The 23,755-nt window shown below is 43.0% G+C and overlaps 1 protein-coding gene across 2 annotated transcripts in view; it reads right to left on the bottom strand.

The window, feature by feature from the left end:
* Window positions 1–23,755, bottom strand: part of TENM4 (teneurin transmembrane protein 4) — a 1,627,060-nt gene that overhangs the window by 72,196 nt on the left and 1,531,109 nt on the right. For both annotated transcript variants that reach the window (XM_069759344.1, XM_069759343.1), the window contains 2 exons: window positions 15,189–15,374; window positions 1,588–1,734 (listed from right to left, as the gene is read on the bottom strand). In XM_069759344.1, the coding sequence (XP_069615445.1) occupies window positions 1,588–1,734; window positions 15,189–15,374 (333 nt within the window). The remainder of the gene's footprint in view (window positions 1–1,587; window positions 1,735–15,188; window positions 15,375–23,755) is intronic.

Below are 23,755 nucleotides of genomic sequence, written 5' to 3'. Positions count from 1 at the left end.
GTGAAGATGACCTTATGTGATACGCCATTTATATCAAGTCTGGACTGGATACAAGATATCGTATGTAACGGCAAGTGACAGACCCCCGATAGAGCATAATATGGGGGGAAAGGCAGAAAATGTCTCATGTAACAGCAAAATGTAAAAATAGTAACCAAGTATATATACTGCATATACACGCTCAAGAAACAACTACTACTGATCCTGAGTTACATCCTGTATTATACCCCAGAGCTGCACTCACTATTCTGCTGGTGCAGTCACTGTGTACATACATTACATTACTGATCCTGAGTTACCTCCTGTATTATACTCCAGAGCTGCACTCACTATTCTGCTGGTGCAGTCACTGTGTACATACATTACATTACTGATCCTGAGTTACATCCTGTATTATACTCCAGTGCTGCACTCACTATTCTGCTGGTGCAGTCACTGTGTACATACATTACATTACTGATCCTGAGTTACATCCTGTATTATACTCCAGTGCTGCACTCACTATTCTGCTGGTGCAGTCACTGTGTACATACATTACATTACTGATCCTGAGTTACCTCCTGTATTATACTCCAGAGCTGCACTCACTACTATTCTGCTGGTGCAGTCACTGTGTACATACATTACTGATCCTGAGTTACATCCTGTATTATACTCCAGAGCTGCACTCACTATTCTGCTGGTGCAGTCACTGTGTACATACATTACATTACTGATCCTGAGTTACATCCTGTATTATACTCCAGAGCCGCACTCACTATTCTGCTGGTGGATTCACTGTGTACATACATTACATTACTGATCCTGAGTTACATCCTGCATTATACTCCAGAGCTGCACTCACTATTCTGCTGGTGCAGTCACTGTATACATACATTACATTACTGATCCTGAGTTACATCCTGTATTATACTCCAGAGCTGCACTCACTATTCTGCTGGTACAGTCACTGTGTACATACATTACATTACTGATCCTGAGTTACATCCTGTATTATACTCCAGAGCTGCACTCACTATTCTGCTGGTGCAGTCTGGCTGAGCACTCCTGTGTATTGGGGAGTCCGGAGAGGTAGCTGTCAGCCATGTATACTGTATGTGGGGCCTTCACTGTCCCACTGCATCATATGAGCTCAGCTACATATCTAGAGCGGGTGTGAGGACCTGCTTGTTGACTGTTTCTTTACACTAAAGGTTAATGGAGGTTTTACAAGGTAATGGACACAGGGACCCTGAGCGCACTGTAGTACAAACGGACCGTCCCTTTAAACGAATAGCACAAAGTGTTAATAAGGGATTTGAGGTTTTGTCTTCCAGACCCTAAACAAACGGCGTTGGCGGTATTGTGACTATTAAGCCGGCGCAGTTTTCTTCTGCTTGAAGTGCGTGGAAATGACCCTCAGATTGAAGCGAGCGGAGTTTGACGATAATTATAGGGGAAGTAAATGACAAACATTACCTGCAAGCAAATAATGGCCGCGCGCCTCCTGCAATTACCCCATCAGGAGGACGGATGAATGACAAGCACTCCGTATAATTACACTGAGAGGGACGCTTCCACCATTACCACCGCCAGCACGGTGCTTACCGGCATCGTTATCCTTGCCATCGCTGCAGGCGGTCTCCATAGACGTGTCACATCCCGAGCCCCTCCATCCGAGCTGACACACGCAGTTCCAGCCGTTCATGTCCAGCGTGCACCTGCCGTTGCCGTTACACAACCCGGGGCATCCCTCTGCAAGAAGAGCCAGACAAGGGCAGTGCCCGTTATAGAGCGGGCAAGACGGGCGCCATGATATTCTAATCTTCTATGTCATGCTACAAATGTCTGAGTCCCACCGCATGCCTCTGACTGGACAGGTGACTGTTCATTCATTTCTATGGGACTTTCCATAGAAGTCAACGGAGAGATCTGTACTTACAAAGGCTGCAAATAGGGTCTTGAAGTGAGACTTGCATGTATCTCGAGAGCAGGGCCCCATTTCCAGCCCCTGCAAGTGCAGACTACTATGAGACCTATGCAAAACCCCCATAGAAATGAATGGAGAGAGCCACATGTCCGTTCACATCTATCGGGCATTTATGGCGTAACCACAGAATAAATGTCCGAGAACGGAATGCCCCTTTAAGTTTGCTGCGGAGTGCTGCTTTATGTTTAGGTTGAGCCTGGTACAGCAAAGGCTGAGCCCCCAACTCGGGGAATGGGGCAGTAACAGCCTCTGCAAAAAGGAAGGATCTGGGACTGGGAAACAGTGCCGGGAATACAGTGCTGCAGCCTCATAAATGATCAAATCACTGGGGGGAGTTGGAGCTCTGCCGACCTGATACTGTGCAGGATTTCAGTACCTGTCACAAAGGAGGAGATGAGTAGTTAGATGGGGATTACCGGGCAGAGCTGTCAGGACCTGCCCTTGGGCATTCATATTCGGCAGGCATGCACGTTCTTCTCGGGGCAGTTATCAGTTTAGTAGGAATAAACCTTCTGCCAGACTCCCTCTGTGTGTATCACAGCCCGGTGATGTAACCAGCAGCTGTGTGAGCTGGACAGGTTCTCTGCAGGAAAACATTAACATTTCCATTCACTGACAGCTAGCAGAGCTTGTGAATGGTTGGGATTTGAAACGCAGTATTTTATAAAGTTGCCAAGCTTTATCTGCATGAAGTTGGAACCTCCCCTTTAATTTCCAGCCATATATATCTATGAATAGTCCACTCTGCACTCAATGGTATGGAGCAAATCTGTTCATCGTAAAATTTAAAGGGCCATGATGTTATTTTTTTCCTGTCCAGAAAAACATCTTCAATCCAGTACCCAACAGTCGGGAAATTCTGTTAAACTGCAGAATGGTAAAGTAATCTGAAACAACCAAGGCAGAGTGGCACACTCACGGATGATGGCCTAAGCGGTACTTCTCAGCCATACAGTGCACAGACAATAAAACCATACCGCATGGTGTCCACATAAGAGTGCTCTGTTTGTCTAAATACATTGTTATACGAAGCTGCCACCAACAAGCACAGCTAAAAATATACTGTAGAGTGCCTAAATAGCAGCGTCATACAATGCCACAGTACATTCTGCCATATAGTGCTCAAATGTCTTAAGTAATAACTTCATACATAAAAGTAATCCAACAATAGTGCCATACAATGTTTAAATGGATTGAGCACTGTATGGCAGTATTAAAATGCCATAAAATGCATAAATTAATACGGCCATAAAGTGCTCAATAACTGTGCCATATAATGCCTGAATTCATGCTGTCATACAGTGAACAATAAAAGTGCCATATAATGCCTGAATCAATGCTGTCATGCAGTGCTCAATAAAAGGGCCATATAATGCCCAAATTAATGCTGTCATACAGTGCTGAATAAACATACCACACAATGTCTAAATTAATACCATACAGTGCTCAATAAAAGTGCCATATAATGCCTGAATTAATGTCATACAGTGCTCAATAACGTTGCCATATAATGCCTGAATTAATGCTGTCATACAGTAATCAATAAAAGTGCCATATAACGCCTGAATTAATGTTGTCATACAGTGCTCAATAAAAAGGCCATATAATGCCCAAATTAATCCTGTCATACAGTGCTCAATAAACATACCACACTGTCTAAATTAATACTACCATACAGTGCTCAATAAAAGGGCCATATAATGCCTGAATTAATGGTGTCATACAGTGCTCAATAAAAGTGCCATATAATGCCTGAATTAATGCTGTCATACAGTGCTCAATAACCGTGCAATATAATACCTGAATTAATGCTGTCATACAGTGCTCAATAAAAGGGCCATAAAACGCGTAAATTAGTGCTGTCATACAGTGCTCAATAAACATACTACACAATGTCTAAATTAATAATACCATACAGTGCTCAATAAAAGTGCCATATAATACCTGAATTAATGTCATACAGTGCTCAATAAACGTGCCATATAATGCCTGAATTAATGCTATCATACAGTGCTCAATAAACAAACCACACAATGTCTACATTAATACTACCATACAGTGCTCAACAAAAGTGCCATACAATGCCTAAACAATGCCAAATAGTGCTCAAACAATATCAGTAAAGAGTGACAATGTAACCCACTTCACATATAAAGCAATCCAATATCAAAGTCATACAATGCCTAAATTAATACCACCATACAGTGATCAAATTATTCCCCCACAGAGTGGCTAAGTAACAACTTCATACAAAAAGGCAAACCAATTATAGTGCCACACAATGCATAAGCGCATACCGTCAAATAATACTCAACACGACTACAGAATGAAAGAGTAACAACTTTATACAGCAACCCATGAATATGGCCATTCAATGCCTAAGTTAATAGCGCCAGATAGAGCACAAATAATACCAACAGACAGTAATTAAAAGAACAGCTCCATACAGAAAGTAATCCGATAAAGAGGGCCACACAATGCTTAAGTAAATATCACCATACAGTGCTCAAATAATATAAACATCAGAGAGACCAAATAACTTTGTATGGAAGTAAATCATAATCAGGACACACAATACTTAGCACCGCCTTAGAGTGCTCAAATAATGCGTCAAAAGAACAGAGCCTTACATAAAGTGCCACACATTGTCACATAATACCGCTATACAATACCATCAGGATTCAAGGTGCCAGGTGTGGTATGTTTATTATTCAAGGTGCCAGATCATTAGTGGCGCCACTTTTTTATGCATACATGCTGGATTATAGGATTTTTCCTATATGTGAGTATAGCGGTAAAAAATATTTCCTATATGTGGCAGTATAAAAGTTGTGTGCAATGCAAATGGTGAAATCTACAGGAAAGTGTTGGAAAATTGTGCCGAAGCCTACGTTTTCTTTTTTCTGGCACTGAAATCTTTCTCCTAATGATACAAGAGGTTTGTAGTGAAATCTTCTACACGAACGCCAAGTGAAATGCAAGGTGAGATTATGGCGGGGGTATTTATGGAGATATGATGGACTGGAGAGGTGGCGTTGATGATGATGGCAGCCGCAGAGACTGGTGTTATTACCATCTCTTCTCACAATGTAATCACAGCGTAATAGAGGAAAAGGGGATAATGTGCGACTAAACGAATGGCAGCTGCAATTATACCGCCCTGTCCCCAGCAGATTGTGCCGTCATGCTACACACCAAGGTTACATAGAAGGACTGGGAAACATTTCATCCTACGGTTCAGTCTTAGGTCTTTACAGGAGTTGTCCAGGATTTGAGAAACATGGCTTTCTTCTTCTTCTTCCAAAAACAGCGCCACCTTTTTCTACAGGTTGTGTGTAGTATTGCAGCTCAACTCCATTCACTTCCATAAAGAGCAGCTCCTGAAACTATTGATATTTCAATCCTTCTTCATCTCCAAGATTGCGGCTTGCTGCCAGTGAATAATGCTGTACAACCCACTGGGTTCCTATTCTTTCTTTCAGAAACAGCGCCACCCCAGGTCATGGGTTGTGTGTGGTATTGCAGCGCAGCTTCACTTCAACTGCAATACCAGACACAACCTATAGTTCGAGGTGGCGACGCCTATTCTGAAAGAAAGGTGTAGTATTTTTCTAATTCTGGACAACCCCTTTAAGACCTAGCACTTTGCACAGCTGATGGTTCGCTACAGTGATTTCATCCAGATTAAGAAATAATCCATGAGGTTATATGTTTCATGGATACATTGGAGCAAATCTTCAAGACAGGAGAGAGATGTGCACACACACAAGCACGCGCGCACACTATGCACACTCTCTGCAGCGCACACAAAACTTCTGCCTGTAGACTATATGCACACTTAGCCCTGCTCTATATACACATATATCTCTGCTAGACGTGCATGTACACACTCAAAACTCTGCTGTATATACACAGACCACTCTGCTACACATTCAGCTCTGCTACTCACAACTCTGTTATACAGACACAGCTCTGATATAAACATACATGCAAACGCACAGCTCTGCTACACACATACAAATAGCTCCAATATGTCAAACCACACAGACCTTCTACAGTTACAAACACACACAGCTATGCTTTGCTATGTTACATACACACAGCTCTGCTACATTATATACACACACAGCTCTGCTACATTATAACACACACAGCTCTGCTACTCACAACTGTTATACAGACACAGCTCTGAAATAAACATACATACAAACGCACAGCTCTGCTACACACATACAAATAGCACCAATATGTCAAACCACACACAGACTTTCTACAGTTAGTTACAAACACACACAACTATGCTTTGCTATGTTACATACACACAGCTCTGCTACATTACATACACACAGCTCTGCTACATTATACACACAGCTCTGTTACTCACAACTCTGTTATACAGACACAGCTCTGAAATAAACATACATACAAATGCACACCTTTGCTACACACTTACAAATGGCTCCAATATGTCAAACCACACACAGACCTTCTACAGAAATACACACAGCTTTGCTATGTTACATACACACAGCTCTGCTACATTATACACACAGCAGTGCTACATTATACACACACAGACAAACAGCTTTGCTATGTTACATACACACAGCTCTGCTACATTATACACACAGCACTGCTACATTATACACACACAGACAAACAGCTTTGCTATGTTACATACACACAGCTCTGCTACATTATACACACAGCACTGCTACGTTATACACACATTGCTCTGCTGGAGCACAATCACACAGCTCTGCCACGTCACACACAGTGTGAACACCATCACACTCACCTGTCCTGAAAGATCCTCCAGCTTGTCAGGACCTGCGGGATCAGTGCAGTTTAGTGATGTGCAGCTCCTGGCCGCTTTCTCTCCTGCTCTACACCAATCACCGCTCACTGACAAAGCAATAAACGTAACCTTTATTAACCAATAATTAATAGTGTAAAATATACAGACCGTGCCGTCACTATTCACACCCTGATGGTTAGTCAGAGGGTGAGAAATAAATATATTTTGTCTACCCACCCCCCCGTCTCTACATAAAAGATTAGGTGCAAACTGCTCCCTCAATTTCACTGGTCCCTTGTCTCAAGGGTGTGAAGAGCGAGTGCACGGTCTGTATATTTTAGATTATTAATTATTGGTTACTAAAAGGTTAAGTTTTATCCCTTTGTTAATTTTGTGGCCTAATATTGGGGATAGGTCAACGACAATGTCAGTGATTCGTGCCCTGCACCAACCAGACAGGTCAGAGGAAGAGGTGTGCTGCTGCAGAACGAGGCGTCAGTGTCCTCCCCATCATCAGAAGCCACCCCGGACTAGAAAACACCAAGATGTGTTCTGCTAAAAACTGTGCTTTATAGTTCCAAAAAATACCAAGGGTAAGGAAAGCTAGATAGATTGATAGATATGGGACAGATAATAAATAGATAGATAATAGACAATAGATAATTGACAAATAGATAGAAGATAATAGATAGATAATAGATAAATTGATAATAGATTACATAGATGATCGATAGATGATAGATAATCTACTGTATAATTGTCTAAGGGTCACTTCCGTCTGTCCTTCTGTCTGGCTCGGACATTCATCGGTTGTGGCCTCTTTCTGTCATGGAAATGCAAGTCGCTGATTGGTCCCGCCAGCTGCCTGTCATGGCTGCCGCAACCAATCAGCGACGGCCACAGTCAGATTAGTCCCTCCCCTGCAGTCAGCGCCCGCTCCATACTCCCCGCAGTCACCGCTCACACAGGGTTAATACCAGCGGTAACGGACCGCGTTAAGCCGCGGGTAACTCACTCCGTTACCGCCGCTATTAACCCTGTGTGACCAAGTTCTTACTATTGATGCTGCCTATGCAGCATCAATAGTAAAAATATCTAATGTTCCAAATAATAATAAAAAAAAAAAAAACAAAACGTTATTCTCACCCTCCGCCGTCGCGTCCTCTCCTCCGCAGTGCAAGCGGCAGGTTCCGGTGCCAAAGATGCGATGCGAGAAGGACCTGCCATGACGTCACGGTCATGTGACCGCGACGTCATCACAGGTCCTGCGCTCATACCAACCCTGGGACCGAAAGCTGCCGGGTGCACCGCACACAAGCGCCAGGGGCCCTCGGAAGGTGAGTATATGTTTATTTTTTATTTTAAGTCTTTTTTAACCTGTTACATACGTGGCTGGGCAATAGACTACGTAGCTGGGCAATAGACTACGTGGCTGGGCAATATACTACGTGGCTGGGCAATATACTACGTGGCTGGGCAATATTCTACGTGGCTGGACAATATACTACGTGGCTGGGCAATATACTACGTGGCTGGGCAATATTCTACGTGACTGGGCAATATACTACGTGGCTGGGCAATATTCTACGTGGCTGGACAATATACTACGTGGCTGGGCAATATACTACGTGACTGGGCAATATTCTACGTGGCTGGGCAATATACTACGTGGCTGGGCAATATACTACGTGGCTGGGCAATATACTACGTGGCTGGGCAATAGACTACGTGACTGGGCAATATACTACGTGGCTGGGCAATATACTACGTGGCTGGGCAATATACTACGTGGCTGGGCAATAGACTACGTGGCTGGGCAATATACTACGTGGCTGGGCAATATACTACGTGGCTGGGCAATAGACTACGTGGCTGGGCAATAGACTACGTGACTGGGCAATATACTACGTGGCTGGGCAATATACTACGTGGCTGGGCAATATACTACGTGGCTGGGCAATAGACTACGTGGCTGGGCAATAGACTACGTGACTGGGCAATATACTACGTGGCTGGGCAATAGACTACGTGGCTGGGCAATATTCTACGTGGCTGGGCAATATACTACGTGGCTGGGCAATATACTACGTGGCTGGGCAATAGACTACGTGGCTGGGCAATAGACTACGTGGCTGGGCAATATACTACGTGGCTGGGCAATAGACTACGTGGCTGGGCAATATACTACGTGGCTGGGCAATATACTACGTGGCTGGGCAATATACTACGTGGACATGCATATTCTAGAATACCCGATGCGTTAGAATTGGGCCACCATCTAGTAGATAATAGATAGATAATAGATATTTTATTTTGGGGGTAATTAGTTACAGTTAAACCAAGTTGTAAGAACTGTATACACTTGGAGAAATGTCAGTAAATATCAGGATGTGACCAGCAGCGGAGGAGAGCGGCAGCGGAGGAGAGCGGCAGCGGAGGAGAGCGGCAGCGGAGGAGAGCGGCAGCGGAGGAGAGCGGCAGGGAGATTTGCTGCCAGAGCTGTAACTTTTAATGAAATTCGGGCCCCGTCAAGTGAAAAATTTTGGAAAACATTCAGAATAGCAGAATATTCATAGCTGACTGGTTCATTTCAGCAGCGACTCAATTAACTTATTGAAAGCGCCAGATAAAAAGCCAATAATTAGGAAAGACAAATGGATCTGGAAAAGGAACCGCTGATATTCAGACACGGGCGCCGCGCTCGCCAACCAAAACCGTTTCCTTTCACGTCATTTTCTTAGCAAATCTGAATATAAAAGGCTTTCCCCAAGAGGCTTCAATTCTACTGTGTGACTTAACCCTTCACAGCCCAGGATTATAAAACAAATTGTAAGTTTTATATTCAGAAACCGGAGCCACATCCGTCCATAGTCTGTCAGCATAAAATGACTGTTCAAACCAAGCACAGACGATCGGTGCACCCGTGGCACAGCCAGTTGGTTCACTGCACCCTCCCACCTACTTGTTCATCATCTCTGTCCTTATTTGACTCCTGAAAAGCCAGAGCTGCCAATCAAAAGACAGGAGGGTGGGGAATGATGGGGAGGTGCACAGAATGGATTATTGCATCAGGCGCCTGTGCTTTGTTTGAACAGTCATTTTCTGCTGACAGATTCCCTTTAAATGGAAAGAACTACAAAATCAAATCATAGATCGTCCTAGACAACCCTTTAAATTCACCTTACTCCATAGTGACCAAATCTGGTGCAACTTTTTGGGCACTTTTTGATAATCATTCCTGAAGAAGGGCACCAGGAACATATTGGAAAGCTGTGTGATGCCTGTTGTCTGACCTGGTTTTCATGTCCCCGGGCACCATCAGACCCCTAGGTTACTGATAGAGACCCCCTTTTATTCATTGCATCCATGATGGACAAAACTAAATCACCCCAGAACTATTTGCTAAAACCTCCTATGACTCCATACTTTTGTTTAATGGCCAACCATGTACGATCCTGTTGTGTCATCCTTGAAAAAGCGAGTTGTGTACTTTTATCCACTCTCCTTTCAGACAATGCCCTTTAGCAAATCTCCTTTAAAGGGGACCTGTCACTTGTCATAAATATATATATTTTGTTCCCTGATGTAAAGGCCGCTATTCTCCCGATTATGGCGTAGTTTTCCTTTTTTTCCTGCGCCTCTCCGTTCCAGAGTTATGGCCACTTTTCCCTCATATGGGAAAAAAAAGTTTATTTTAGCCAACTGGGAGACCTCTTCAAGGCACGCCCACGAAGAACTGCTGTGCACCACGCCCACTTGGCCAAAAAGGACAAGATTTCTATACAGGGAAGAGAGGGCCATATCTCAGGAAAGGAGAGGCGCAGGAACAAAAGAAAGACAACGTCGGATTCAGGAGAACAGCGGCGTTTACACCAGGTAGAAAAATTACACAGTTTATGACAAGTAACAGGTTGTCTATAAGAAACCATAAGACATCAGATGTAGGTCTCATTTTTGGGCATTTATCAGACACCTTGTTCTGAACTAAAAAGAGTACAGGGACACACAAACAAATATGGCTTTTTTTCTGCTGCTGGTTGTCATCACTCCAGCCCTGAATCCTGGGGTAAGATGTCCTGGAGGTTATTGCCCCTACCGTTAGGAGAAATGGGCGATATGACCTCCACTGGTGGACAGGAGAACCATCAAAACTTCTGGGTGGAGCCAGCAGCTTTTTTGTGGATTGTCTCTATAATCTGAATGCTCATTGGATGGTTTTCAGCCAATCACTATAGTTTCCTTGCTGGGACCGCCCCCGAGGAGCCAGGTTTATGGCACGCAGATCTTCTGGTAGGTCTATAGTCAGATCTACATAACATGTAACATAATAGCAAAAACTACAGGTCATGTGTATTAGCGTATGAGCAAATGCAAGCCGATGGAAAAGCAAAAAAAAAATGTAAGTCTCAAGCCTCCATGATGGTATAACATAAAAATAAAAAGGTCTCTGTGAGAAGGCGACAAGGACACATGACAGGGAGGGTGGTGTAGGATACGAAGCAGCGTCAGATGGAAGAAGACACAACATTTCTGTGGAAACACAAGACAATAGGAAAACTGATACAATACCTTTCACTACCTTATCCAGATAGTGGGCTTGGGGAATAAAAGACAGGACATTTAAGGTAGGGTTGAGTAAGTGCTGGGTGCTAGCCGGCCGTGCACGGGCTACAAACAGACAGAAGAGACGCCGTGTTACATAGCCAGGAGACAGAGGCGGCTCAGAGGAACGCACGCACATGCACACAGCCTGGAAACCTTTACAATGGAAGCATTCAGAAGGAAGCTGCACTCGGATTTCAGCTCTTGAGAGTTTCTTTCTGCAATAGGTAAAAAGTGCATTCCTTAAAGGGATGGTCCACTTTTTTTAAACAATAACCTTTATTGGTAACCTAAATAAATGGGGTCCCTGATCAGTAAATAATTAAAGGGGCCCCCATATCTGGCTAGGACCACTTTGATGACCTCCTGTGAGCTCAGACTTTCACTAGTCTTGCAGATGAAGGGTCTTCTGACTGCCCATAACCTAGCAATAAACCTATAAATTGGTCTCCCTACAGTTAAGAAGTTGCCCAAGTTTCTCACCACCAGCAGTAGGCACTCCGCCTCCGGCAGGCTGACCACCCTAAATCTTTGTATGTTGAGTAATATGGCTGATAAGGTATTTAGAAGGGTCCTCACGTGCCCCCTGCTGGCTCGCATTCTAGGCCACTGTGACTGCCCAGAAAGGAGGATATGTTAGGAGTCATCGTTCCTTGCACCAATGCTGCAGGCGGTGCAAGGAAACATCTGCAACCATACTCTATACACACTTCCCACCAGCAGAGGGCAACAGTGAGAAGCAAAATCCTGCACGGTTATCTGTTGAATGCAGCTCTGGATGTGACTGGAGTATAAAATGCAAACTTCTCCATAATAGAATGGTTCTAAGTGGATCTGGACTCGCCTGCACAGTCCCATATTTTTTTTTTTGAATGCTTCTCAGTCCTATAAAGGCATCCTAAATGCATGAAGCAGAGCAGCGAGGGGGCATTTAGGGGGTTTATTTTTCGGCTATAAAGCAGACAATGACACAATGCACATAGAGGAAGGAGGAGGGGCGCCATGCAGGTGAGACATCACACAAGGACAAGGAGAAAGCTCACCGCCACGTAGAGATCATTGCCAGTCAATGTCCTTTCATCTGTGCCAGATTACTGACTTCTAGGGCTTTCCCCTCTCCCCGGGGGGCCGCGCTGCCCTCTGCCCTGTGACCAGGGACCACTTCACCACATTGGCTTTATATTCCATAAATTTACTCAGACAATTCCACAGGTAATAAAGTCGCCAAGGTCAGAGGATGGGGGTCTGCTCACCCATTACAGGGGGTCTGCTCGCCCATTACCACAGGGGGTCTGCTCACCCATTACAGGGGATCTGCTCACCCACCACACGGGGGTCTGTTTCCCCACCACGGGGGTAGGGGGTCTGTCACAGGGGGGTCTACTCGCCCATTACAGGGGGGGGGGTCTGCTCGCCCACCACAGGGGGGGGTCTGCTCGCCCATCACGGGGGGGTCTACTCGCCCCCAACTACAGGGGGGTCTGCTCACCCACCACAGGGGGGGTCTACTCGCCCATCACAGGGGGCGTCTGCTAGCCCACCACAGGGGGGTCTGCTCGCCCACCACAGGGTGGTCTATTCACCCATGACAGGGGGTCTGATCGCCCAACACGGGGGGGGGGGGGGGGGGGTCTGCTCGCCCACCACAGGGGGGTCTGCTCACCCACCGACACTGTGGCAAGATGGAGGGCAACAGTGAAAAGCTTGCGACGGCTGGTACTGAATGGGGCGCTGTAATGTCAGGTAAAGGGGGATTCCCATATTATTATTTCAAGGGGTGTTCTGGAAATATCACATTTCTGTAATGTTATTTAAAGGGGCATTCTGTAATATGTAAGAGGGAGTTCTGGAATTAGAATTTAAATGGATATTCCAATAGTGTCATTTAAAGGGTTAGTCCAGTGAACGCGTGAAAGGTGATCGCTGCTTTAGTGCTGCATCCCTTTAACAGTTTTCCCACTGTTTTCCTGGCCACCTTTTCAATGAATTGGGGCCGGCTGCAGTTCCCTGCACGGACAACTTATCGCAGAGGTTCTAGAACTTTCTAATAGCCTTTGTATTTCAATTCCAAGATCTCCGCTTGCCTCCATACAAATCCTAATAGCTCTCACACCTTCATGTCTTCTACACGTTGCTTCCAGTCTCTGTGAGCTGAACAGCCTGGACTGTAGACTATACTGGACGCAACTGTAACAAACACTCAGCGGTGAGGACTATTAGTTATGTATTGGTACATACCATATAGATTACATATGAAAAATCAACTCATTGGACAGCAAGCAGAGACCTAAAAACGGTGGGGACTTTAGGACAATGCATACTAGAAAGTTGCAGAACTTTTCAATGTCCAAACATTATACTCGTCTAACAGAAATTAGAGAACCCCTTTAAAAGGGAACCGTTCAGGACTGAAACTAGTGGTATGGCTGGACAGGTCCTAAAACAACAACAAAAACGATACCTGTCTTGTAGTGATCCGATGTACCAGCCCTGAGAAATTGAGCTTTAAAGCTATGTGCAAATTAGCTTGGGGGCGTGTCAGTACATTTAGAGGGCACAGACACGCCCCCAAAGCACTTCCGGGTTAAATTGTATGCAACTTCGACTCTTGATTTCTCAGCGCTGGTACATCGGATCACTACAAGACAGGTATCGTTTTTATTGTAAGACTAGGACCTACACAGTCATACCACTAGCTTCAGTAGCAAAAGCCTTCTGACAGATTCCCTTTAAGAGCTGTATGGATCAGAATATCTTATTTATTATTAAGATGGATATCTAATGTATTAAAAATAAAATATACATAACTCACTTGCACATTGTTACTACGTATAGGGAAAAAACCGAAATATGATGTATTGTGTTACACCCGACTCATACACACAGCGAGGCACTATCACCATATGAAACCTATGAGTGACTGTGACAAGTGACGTTATGGCCAACTAACCCCAAGACAATGAGGGTCCAGGAATACAAAATTTGCATTAAAAAATGCCCTTAAGAGTTTTCATATCCTTTAAAAACAACTTTAAAAGGACAGTCACCTTCGAGGGAATTTTTTTTTTTCTTACTTAAATGCATCATTTTTGCAATTGGGTTTCAATAAAAATGTTGCACTGTTTAGGTTTCACACATTCTTTGCTTCCCTGGCAGCAAAGAAACTGACGATCGGTCAGCGAGCTCCTTCTAATATATCTTTCCCTCGGCCACTTTCAACTCTGATGTGGTCTGTGATCATAAATAAGCATAGAGCTCATATAAAAGAGTAATTGACTCCTCGGAAGGAGCTCGCTGATTGTTTCTTAGCTAGCTCAGTCTGCTGCCAGCAATAGACAGCGCAAGACAGAATCTATAGAAGGTGAACGGTGCAAAATTCTGAATGAAAACCAATTGCAAAAATAATTTGTAGGCCAAAAATATTTGCAATGGAGTAAAAAAAAACAAAAAACAAATGCCTGTTGTCCAGTGTGTGTGATCTTCTGTTCAGTGAGCCACCAGATGAGATGGAAAGTATGGTACTACGGGTGAAAGGTCAGTATGGCCCAGCCCAACCAGTGGCATATTCAGCGCACATTCACACCCCCACCGATCGCCCCCGACAGATCAGCTGGCGATTTGTAGGCAATTCTACGCAATAATCTTTTTTTTTCCTAATCACCAAATGAAAGGACATTTTGTTACAATCGAATATGAGGAAATGATGATGTCAGAACTAAGAACCCAGGACGAAGCTGCACATGCCGCCCGGACGCGCGCCGACGCCGAGCATGCCTCTGTCACTTTGTGCTGTTTTTTTTTTCCCCCCTCTCGTCCTACCAATAGTGCAGTGCTCTCCGTTCCAGCCGGGGCTGCATTCACACTTCCCGTCCCGGCAGGTGCCGTGCTCGTTGCAGCGGGGGTGACATGCCCTCTGATCGCAGGCCGAGCCCATCCAGCCCTCGTCACAGCGGCAGTTGCCTCCGATGCACACGCCGTGGCCTCCGCAATCCGAACCACAGATTTCTGCAGGGAAGAAAAAGAAAAGAAAAAAAAAAATTATATGATTAATAATTGGATTAACCAAATGGTGGATTTTATAGTGTTTTCACAATGTCAGCTGACATACTCTGTGCTGCTGGGAGACTGCGCACTCTGCCAGCTCTACACTTTATTTCCCGGATATATATTTCTATGCTGCTTTTTTTTTTTTTTTTTTTTTTTTTTTTTTTTCTTCTTTTTTCAGCCACCTTGTTTTCCAAGACCCATCCTGTCCATATAAAATATAATTGGCTGCAGTGTGTGTAACGGATTATCAATTCAAGTCTAATTACCAGAAACCTCCATTCTTTACACTGCAAACTGCATCCACATAAAAAAAAATAATAAAAAAATAGAATGAATATATATATATATATACATATATATATATATACATATACATATATACACACACACATATATATATATATATATATATATATATATATATATACACATACATATCTATCTCTATAATATATATATATGTATATATATATATATATATATATATATATATATATATATATATAAAAATTGCTTTTTATTAATCTATTTATCTTAAGTTTGTGCCTTGTGAACCCTTTAAAATTCACGTTACCCATTCGAATACGTCTCCACGACAAGTAGGAAAGGACATCAATGAGCGTTATGGATGGATACCTCTCCATTGTCCGAGAGAGGAAGGAAAAAAAAAAATAAAAAATTCCTGTTGCTCGCTAAAAATCCTTCCTGACAATGGGAATTTTATAAGCAGAAAAAAAAAAATAAAAAAAAAATAGGACGGACATAGATGCTGAAGGTCTCCCATGATTGATTCGCCTATTTGTCGTTTCCCCGTATAGCTTTTATGCCAGGCAAATCCTAAGGGGCCGCGAGCGGGGGAGGGGCGGGCGAAATCTCTTCCGCAGAACGTTACAGAAGTCATATTTAATTAAAAACTGGTTAAGTGTGAAAACAATGCAGGAATAAATGACTGATAATGCAGCCGAGTGCTACACCGGCCGCGTCCTGGCTTGTTAACCTGCCATCCTGACGGAATTTCATTAATTTCGGCAGCTCTTTTTCTTCTCTTCCCCACCCCCTCACTGATTGTGCACCATCAGTAACGATCGTTTTTCTCGGTAAATGTTTATGGTTACACAGCGGGACAAGAGAAATAAATGTGGGTGAAAAAAAATAAAGAACAAAAGTAAAAAAAAAATGTAATAAAACAGTAAAAAAAAAAAAAAAAGTAATAGAAAATATATAAAAAATGGCAAACATTTATTCTTACACAGTGGGACTTGACAAATAAATAAAGGTAATGAAAAATATATATTTTGTTAAAAGTGAAAATTAAATAAAAATGGTAAGAAAAAAATAGAAAAGACTAAAAATATTACAAAAAAAAAAAACAAAATAAAAGAAGCAAACATTTATTTTTACATTGTAGGACGAAATAAAATTAATGTGGGTAAAAAAAAAAGTTAAATACAAATGTAAAAAAAAATTCAACAAACTGGTAAAATGATTAGAAAAATAATGCAAACAATAAAATTAAGATGAAGTTGAAGTTCAAAAAGTCAAAATTGAAAAAAGTGAAAAAAAAAACACTATTAAAAAGTTATATAAAAATGACAAATGAAAGTTAAAATTATAAAAAAGAAAAAGGAAAATACATTAAAAAGTAAAAAAAAAAAGTTGCCATTTTTTTCCTTTACGAAATGGAACAAAACAAGCAAAAATAAAGAAGTTTTTCTAATAAAGTTTACTTTTTTTATTACATTTTGTCTTAAAATTTTAAAGTGAAAAGATAAAAATAAGGAATGAAAAAGTGTTTTATGGTGGGTTAACACTTTTTTGAACCCTCACATTATGAAAACACATTATGCAATACTGTATCATGTAAATGATGCTATTCAGTATACAGACGTGTACAGTGAGCTCCCTCTAGTGGTGGCTGAAGGCAACCAGAGTCTTATTGAAGTCTGTGCAGGGGATTTGGAGCGGTGTGTTAGAAAGTATAAAGATACATAAAGAAATGACTTTCCACCATCCCCGACTTCCCAAAGTTATACCCCTCTAAAAAATGAGTAATGACCATCACTCCAAGAGGTCCAGTAGGACAATATAGGAGAATGTGATCCGGGCCCCGGGGCGCCTCTCTGCCCAGTACAATGGCTGCTTTGTTGGATGCAGGATAATCCGTCCGGTGCAACAGATTATCTCAGACTTCAATGGGAACATTCTCCTCTCACTGTCGGTTACAGCGGACTGAGAAAGAACATGAAAAGTCAGGAAAAGGCTGTGGATATTTTGGACGACATTTATTAGAAGTTGTCATTTTTTTGTACCCCGAACTTCATAGAAAATAACCCAACAAACCCCCCGAGGCTTCCTGCAAGAGAATGACTACTAGACATGTCAATGTAAAGGGTTGTCCAAATAATGGCGGTGAGAATTATGGAAAACTGCAATTTCTGGGGAGTCTACACTTCACAACGCTCATACCAAAATACAGCCACAGTGACAGCCGCCGGGAGGGAGCCACAGCGACGGCCGCCGGGAGGGAGCCACAACGACGGCCGCCGGGAGGGAGCCACAACGACGGCCGCCGGGAGGGAGCCACAACGACGGCCGCCGGGAGGGAGCCACAACGACGGCCGCCGGGAGGGAGCCACAACGACGGCCGCCGGGAGGGAGCCACAACGACGGCCGCCGGGAGGGAGCCACAACGACGGCCGCCGGGAGGGAGCCACAACGACGGCCGCCGGGAGGGAGCCACAACGACGGCCGCCGGGAGGGAGCCACAACGACGGCCGCCGGGAGGGAGCCACAACGACGGCCGCCGGGAGGGAGCCACAACGACGGCCGCCGGGAGGGAGCCACAACGACGGCCGCCGGGAGGGAGCCACAACGACGGCCGCCGGGAGGGAGCCACAACGACGGCCGCCGGGAGGGAGCCACAACGACGGCCGCCGGGAGGGAGCCACAACGACGGCCGCCGGGAGGGAGCCACAACGACGGCCGCCGGGAGGGAGCCACAGCGACCTGGTCAGGTCAGATGGGCGTCTCCGGTCCGCTGCGGCGCCTCCCATCTTCATTACAAGACGTCCTCTTCTGATCTTCAGCCACGGCTCCGGCGCATGCGTACTTTGCTCTGCCCTGTTGAGAGCAGAGGATAGTACTGCAGTGCGCAGGCGCCGGAAAGGTCAGAGGCCCGGCGCCTGCGCACTGCAGTACTTTGTCTGCCCTCAACAGGGCAGAGAAAAGTACGCCGGAGCCGTGGCTGAAGACCAGAAGAGGACGTCTTGGAATGAAGATAGAAGGTGCTGGAGCGGACCAGAGACGCCCATCTGACCTGACCAGCAGCGGGACCGCCCCTGGGTGAGTATAATCTAACGTCTTTTTCTCCTCTTTCAGGTAACATCGGGGGCTTATCTACAGCATTACAGAATGCTGCAGATAAGCCCCTGATGCCGCTGGGCTTACCTCACCCGCGATTTTCGGGGTGACAGATTCCCTTTAATTACAGCAGGTCCAATACCCCTCCACAGAGAGAGAATTTTAGTCTAGGAAGAGGTTTTCACATGTGCCCATTCAGATGGAGACGTTTATTCTCAGCGAGGTAAGGCAAGTTTAGGACCTGGTATAAGAGAGATGCCGTAAAGGGGCTACCAGGTACACATAAAATTGGCCATTTTTATGCGCTAAACGCTCTCATTATTCATATTTCTAGTGCAGTAATGCAGTTCAAATTTCGTATTTCAAGTTTGAATGTTTTAGCGCTGCAGTGTGCTGCCTTATTTACTTAGCACCAGATCATAGACACGATGCTCCTACCAAACTGAAGAGCAGCCAACGAGCTGTAGCCAAAGAATCATTTGATTTAATAATTTAAATTTTTGGAACTTATTAATTTCTTTATAATTTTGTGCACTCCATATTTCAATCAGTAAACTATATGTAGTAATAAGAGAATCCCACACTCCACTAATAATTTGAAATAATTTGTTCAATTTGTTTAAAATTGTCCCGACTTAAAATAGAAAAAAAAAAAAGCAAATGACATCTAAACTGCAGTAAATTCAAAACTAGTATCAAGTAGTAACCAAAGTTTCTTCTGAGGGAATCAATTCTGCCTTATTAGTGCTGACCTGATTAGTTTACAAAGCGTCTGCTGGGACTGGGAGAGATAATGAGATAACAGACAATAAGTTCTTAGGAGCAAAACTTAATTTGCCAAATACAGTTTACTTAACCCGTTGCACCCATAATACGCGGCCTTATAAATTGTATCATTATGACCGTCACAATCCTACACTAACTCCAAACCTAAACCCTGGAGTTTGTGATGCATGTATTTAATTTTCACCATTATTTTAATTAAAACAATATGTTCTGTGCATAGGAGCAGTATTATAGTAGTTATATTCTTGTGCATAGTGGGCAGTATTATAGTAGTTATATTCTTGTACATAGGAGCAGTATTATAGTAGTTATACTCTTGTACATAGGAGCAGTATTATAGTAGTTATATTCTTGTACATAGGGGCAGTATTATAGTAGTTATATTCTTGCACATAGGAGCAGTATTATAGTAGTTATATTCTTGTACATAGGGGCAGTATTATAGTAGTTATATTCTTGTACATAGGAGCAGTATTATAGTAGTTATATTCTTGTACATAGGAGCAGTATTATAGTAGTTATATTCTTGTACATAGGAGCAGTATTATAGTAGTTATATTCTTGTGCATAGGAGCAGTATTATAGTAGTTATATTCTTGTACATAGGAGCAGTATTATAGTAGTTATATTCTTGTATATAGGAGCAGTATTATAGCAGTTATATTCTTGTGCATAGGAGCAGTATTATAGTAGTTATATTCTTGTACATAGGGGCAGTATTATAGTCGTTATATTCTTGTACATAGTGGGCAGTATTATAGCAGTTATATTCATGTACATAGGGGCAGTATTATAGCAGTTATATTCATGTACATAGGGGGCAGTATTATAGTAGTTATATTCCTGTACATAGGAGCAGTATTATAGTAGTTATATTCTTGTACATAGGGGGCAGTATTATAGTAGTTATATTCTTGTACATAGGGGCAGTATTATAGTACTTATATTCTTGTATATAGGAGCAGTATTATAGTAGTTATATTCTTGTACATAGTGGGCAGTATTATAGCAGTTATATTCATGTACATAGGGGGCAGTATTATAATAATTATATTTTTGCACATAGGAGCAGTATTATAGCAGTTATATTCTTGTATATAGGAGCAGTATTATAGCAGTTATATTCTTGTGCATAGGAGCAGTATTATAGTAGTTATATTCTTGTACATAGGGGCAGTATTATAGTCGTTATATTCTTGTACATAGTGGGCAGTATTATAGCAGTTATATTCATGTACATAGGGGCAGTATTATAGCAGTTATATTCATGTACATAGGGGGCAGTATTATAGTAGTTATATTCCTGTACATAGGAGCAGTATTATAGTAGTTATATTCTTGTACATAGGGGGCAGTATTATAGTAGTTATATTCTTGTACATAGGGGCAGTATTATAGTACTTATATTCTTGTACATAGGAGCAGTATTATAGTCGTTATATTCTTGTACATAGTGGGCAGTATTATAGCAGTTATATTCATGTACATAGGGGGCAGTATTATAATAATTATATTTTTGCACATAGGAGCAGTAAGATTTAATTTCCTTCCTGCTGGTGCATCAGGGCTGTAATGGTGAATGATGAATCTATAAGTGTTGCGTGATCTCGTAGGCCGATATATTTCTAAGCAGATGGCAAATATTCAATATTTCATTCATTATCTGCCTTGCTTCGTGGAGTGACAATGAACTTACTCTTCCTCTGCATCCATGTATTTAATAAACTTTAATCCCTGCCTTGTCCTCCTGTCTTCCTGAGTCGATAAAGACAATGCTTATTGAACGCTGGAGAGAAGAAAAAAAAAAAAAAATCCTCGTGAATAGATGTCCAAGATTACACACGTGAAAGAATGGCTCCTGTGAAGGGGACTCGATGCCAGGGGCCATGATTGGCTTTTGACCTTCTTCCATATCAAGATCTGAAAAAAGCACTTGTCCTTTGGCAGTTACCACAAGGGGCCAATACAGCGAGGAGGAAGCTCGGCATGCGAAAAAGATTTTCAGCTTTTTACAAGGATCGAGGAGGAGGCCTCATTTTTCCCATTAAAGTCACAGATTGCGCATTTGACCTCTGACAAGGCTGTGAAAACCCCCTGCAACCGTAAAAGATTGAGGAAAAAAAGTCCCTCGAGGGTCTATGTCTTGTAGAAGGCTGGCGGAGCAGGTGGCTTTATTCCTGGTGCTCATCCATGGGGTGGTTCATCACGTGGGTCAGCGATGAGCGTGTCCTACTTTTTAGGGAGTTTTTGTAAAGTGCTCATTTGGCGGAAATTTTTCCAAGGACATCCTGCCCAAAATGGGCCAAACACAATGAATCCTAGTCTGGCAGTGGGCACCATACTCATGTCGTGCCCAACGGATAACGCCCAACCGTCCCCAATGGAGACCCCTAGAAGATCCCTCATTAGGGATAATTTCCATAATGTGTTATCCCAACTTTTTGGGCATACCCATGTGGTCTGAGAGCGTCCCCCGTGCCCTTCATCACCACTTTAAAGGCCACGTCCCACTACTCATCTTCCACGCTCCCTTCCGGCCCACCAATGCCAACCAAAACCTAATTTCCAGAATTTTTTTTGAGAAGCTCTGGTTGCACACGAGAGACTTGGTTCCTCTTCTTGGAGTCCAGTAGACCTACCCTGTTCTGGGAAACCATTTTTTTTTTTTTGTTTTAAAGGTCCATACTTCTAGATTTATTTATTTTTTTTACCCCCCAACCTGCTGTATTTCAAAATGCTAGAAGTATGGACCTTTAAAAAATACTTTGTATTAATTAAAAAAAAAAAATTGCACAATTTTTATTTATTACGGTGAACTAGTCTCGTCACCGACTTTGCCATCATTTCAGAATTCCTCTCCTTTTGTACCCGAGGCGGTCGCCGCACACAGATGCGACTTTTGCTGTGTCGGCTCTGCACAATCCATTTGTCCCGCACCTCGCACCCTTGCTAGCTGATGTTACAGACCATATGTTAAATGTTTCTTGGAAAGTGTTTTATTGGAAGTGTAGGGAGTTACATGTTCTGTACAGCCGAGGGGATTGATTCTCCAAGTACGATGGTCCAATACTGGTACCATTCCACCCATGTGTGCCTACGCAAAATAATCAACCCGTATTGTATATCTTACTGCTGCCACTAGGGGGTGCTCACTACAAACATATTTTAGAGAGTTTAATGAGAACTCTAAAAATCACCCTAGCCCACCAGGAATATTCCATATTAACCCTAATCAACATCTAGACCTCAATGATTATTAGAAATTAATCTTTAACTAACCCTAGAACTCTAAGTATTGGATATAACCCATAACAAGTTGTAGACCTTAAACCGACAAACCCCCCTAGACCACCAGGTATATTGCATATTAACCAATAACTACATCTCCATCTCCATGAATATCAGCCATTAACCTGACCCATAACCACCTGTACACCTCAAGTGGCGACATATTAACCAACAAACTTTCTAGACCACCAGATATATTACATATTAATCCACAACCACCTTCGACCTCCAGGAAAAATAAAATATTAACCCATAACCATTCCTAGAACATAAGGAATATTAAGTAATACTTATAGGTCCCCCAGACCACCAGGGATGTTAGATAATAACCACAAAATCCATAGACCACTAGGGATATTATATAGACCTTGAGGCATAGAGGGTTTGCTGTATATAATCTAATATCCCTGGTGGTCTATAAGGTCTGTGAGTTAATATTTAAGATATCTGGTTCCCTGGTAGTGGTTATGGGATAATATTTAACTTTATTGGAGACTTAAGGTGGTTGAGGATTAATATATAATATCCCTGGTGGTCTAGAGGGTTTGTGGGTTATTATATAATATCCCTGGTGGTATACAGGGTTTGCGGATTATTATATAACTAGATGGTGGCCCGATTCTAACGCATCGGGTATTCTAGAATATGCATGTCCACGTAATATATTGCCCAGCCATGTAGTATATTGCCCAGTCACTTAGTATATTGCCCAGCCACATAGTATATTGCCCAGTCACGTAGTATATTGCCCAGCCACGTAGTATATTGCCCAGTCACGTAGTATATTGCCCAGCCACGTAGTATATTGCCCAGCCACGTAGTATATTGCCCAGTCACGTAGTATATTGCCCAGTCACGTAGTATATTGCCCAGCCACGTAGTATATTGCCCAGTCACGTAGTATA

The sequence above is a fragment of the Ranitomeya imitator genome, chromosome 3 (genome assembly GCF_032444005.1).
Source record: "Ranitomeya imitator isolate aRanImi1 chromosome 3, aRanImi1.pri, whole genome shotgun sequence".
Taxonomy (NCBI): domain Eukaryota; kingdom Metazoa; phylum Chordata; class Amphibia; order Anura; family Dendrobatidae; genus Ranitomeya; species Ranitomeya imitator.
This window is presented reverse-complemented; position numbering and strand designations above follow the sequence as displayed.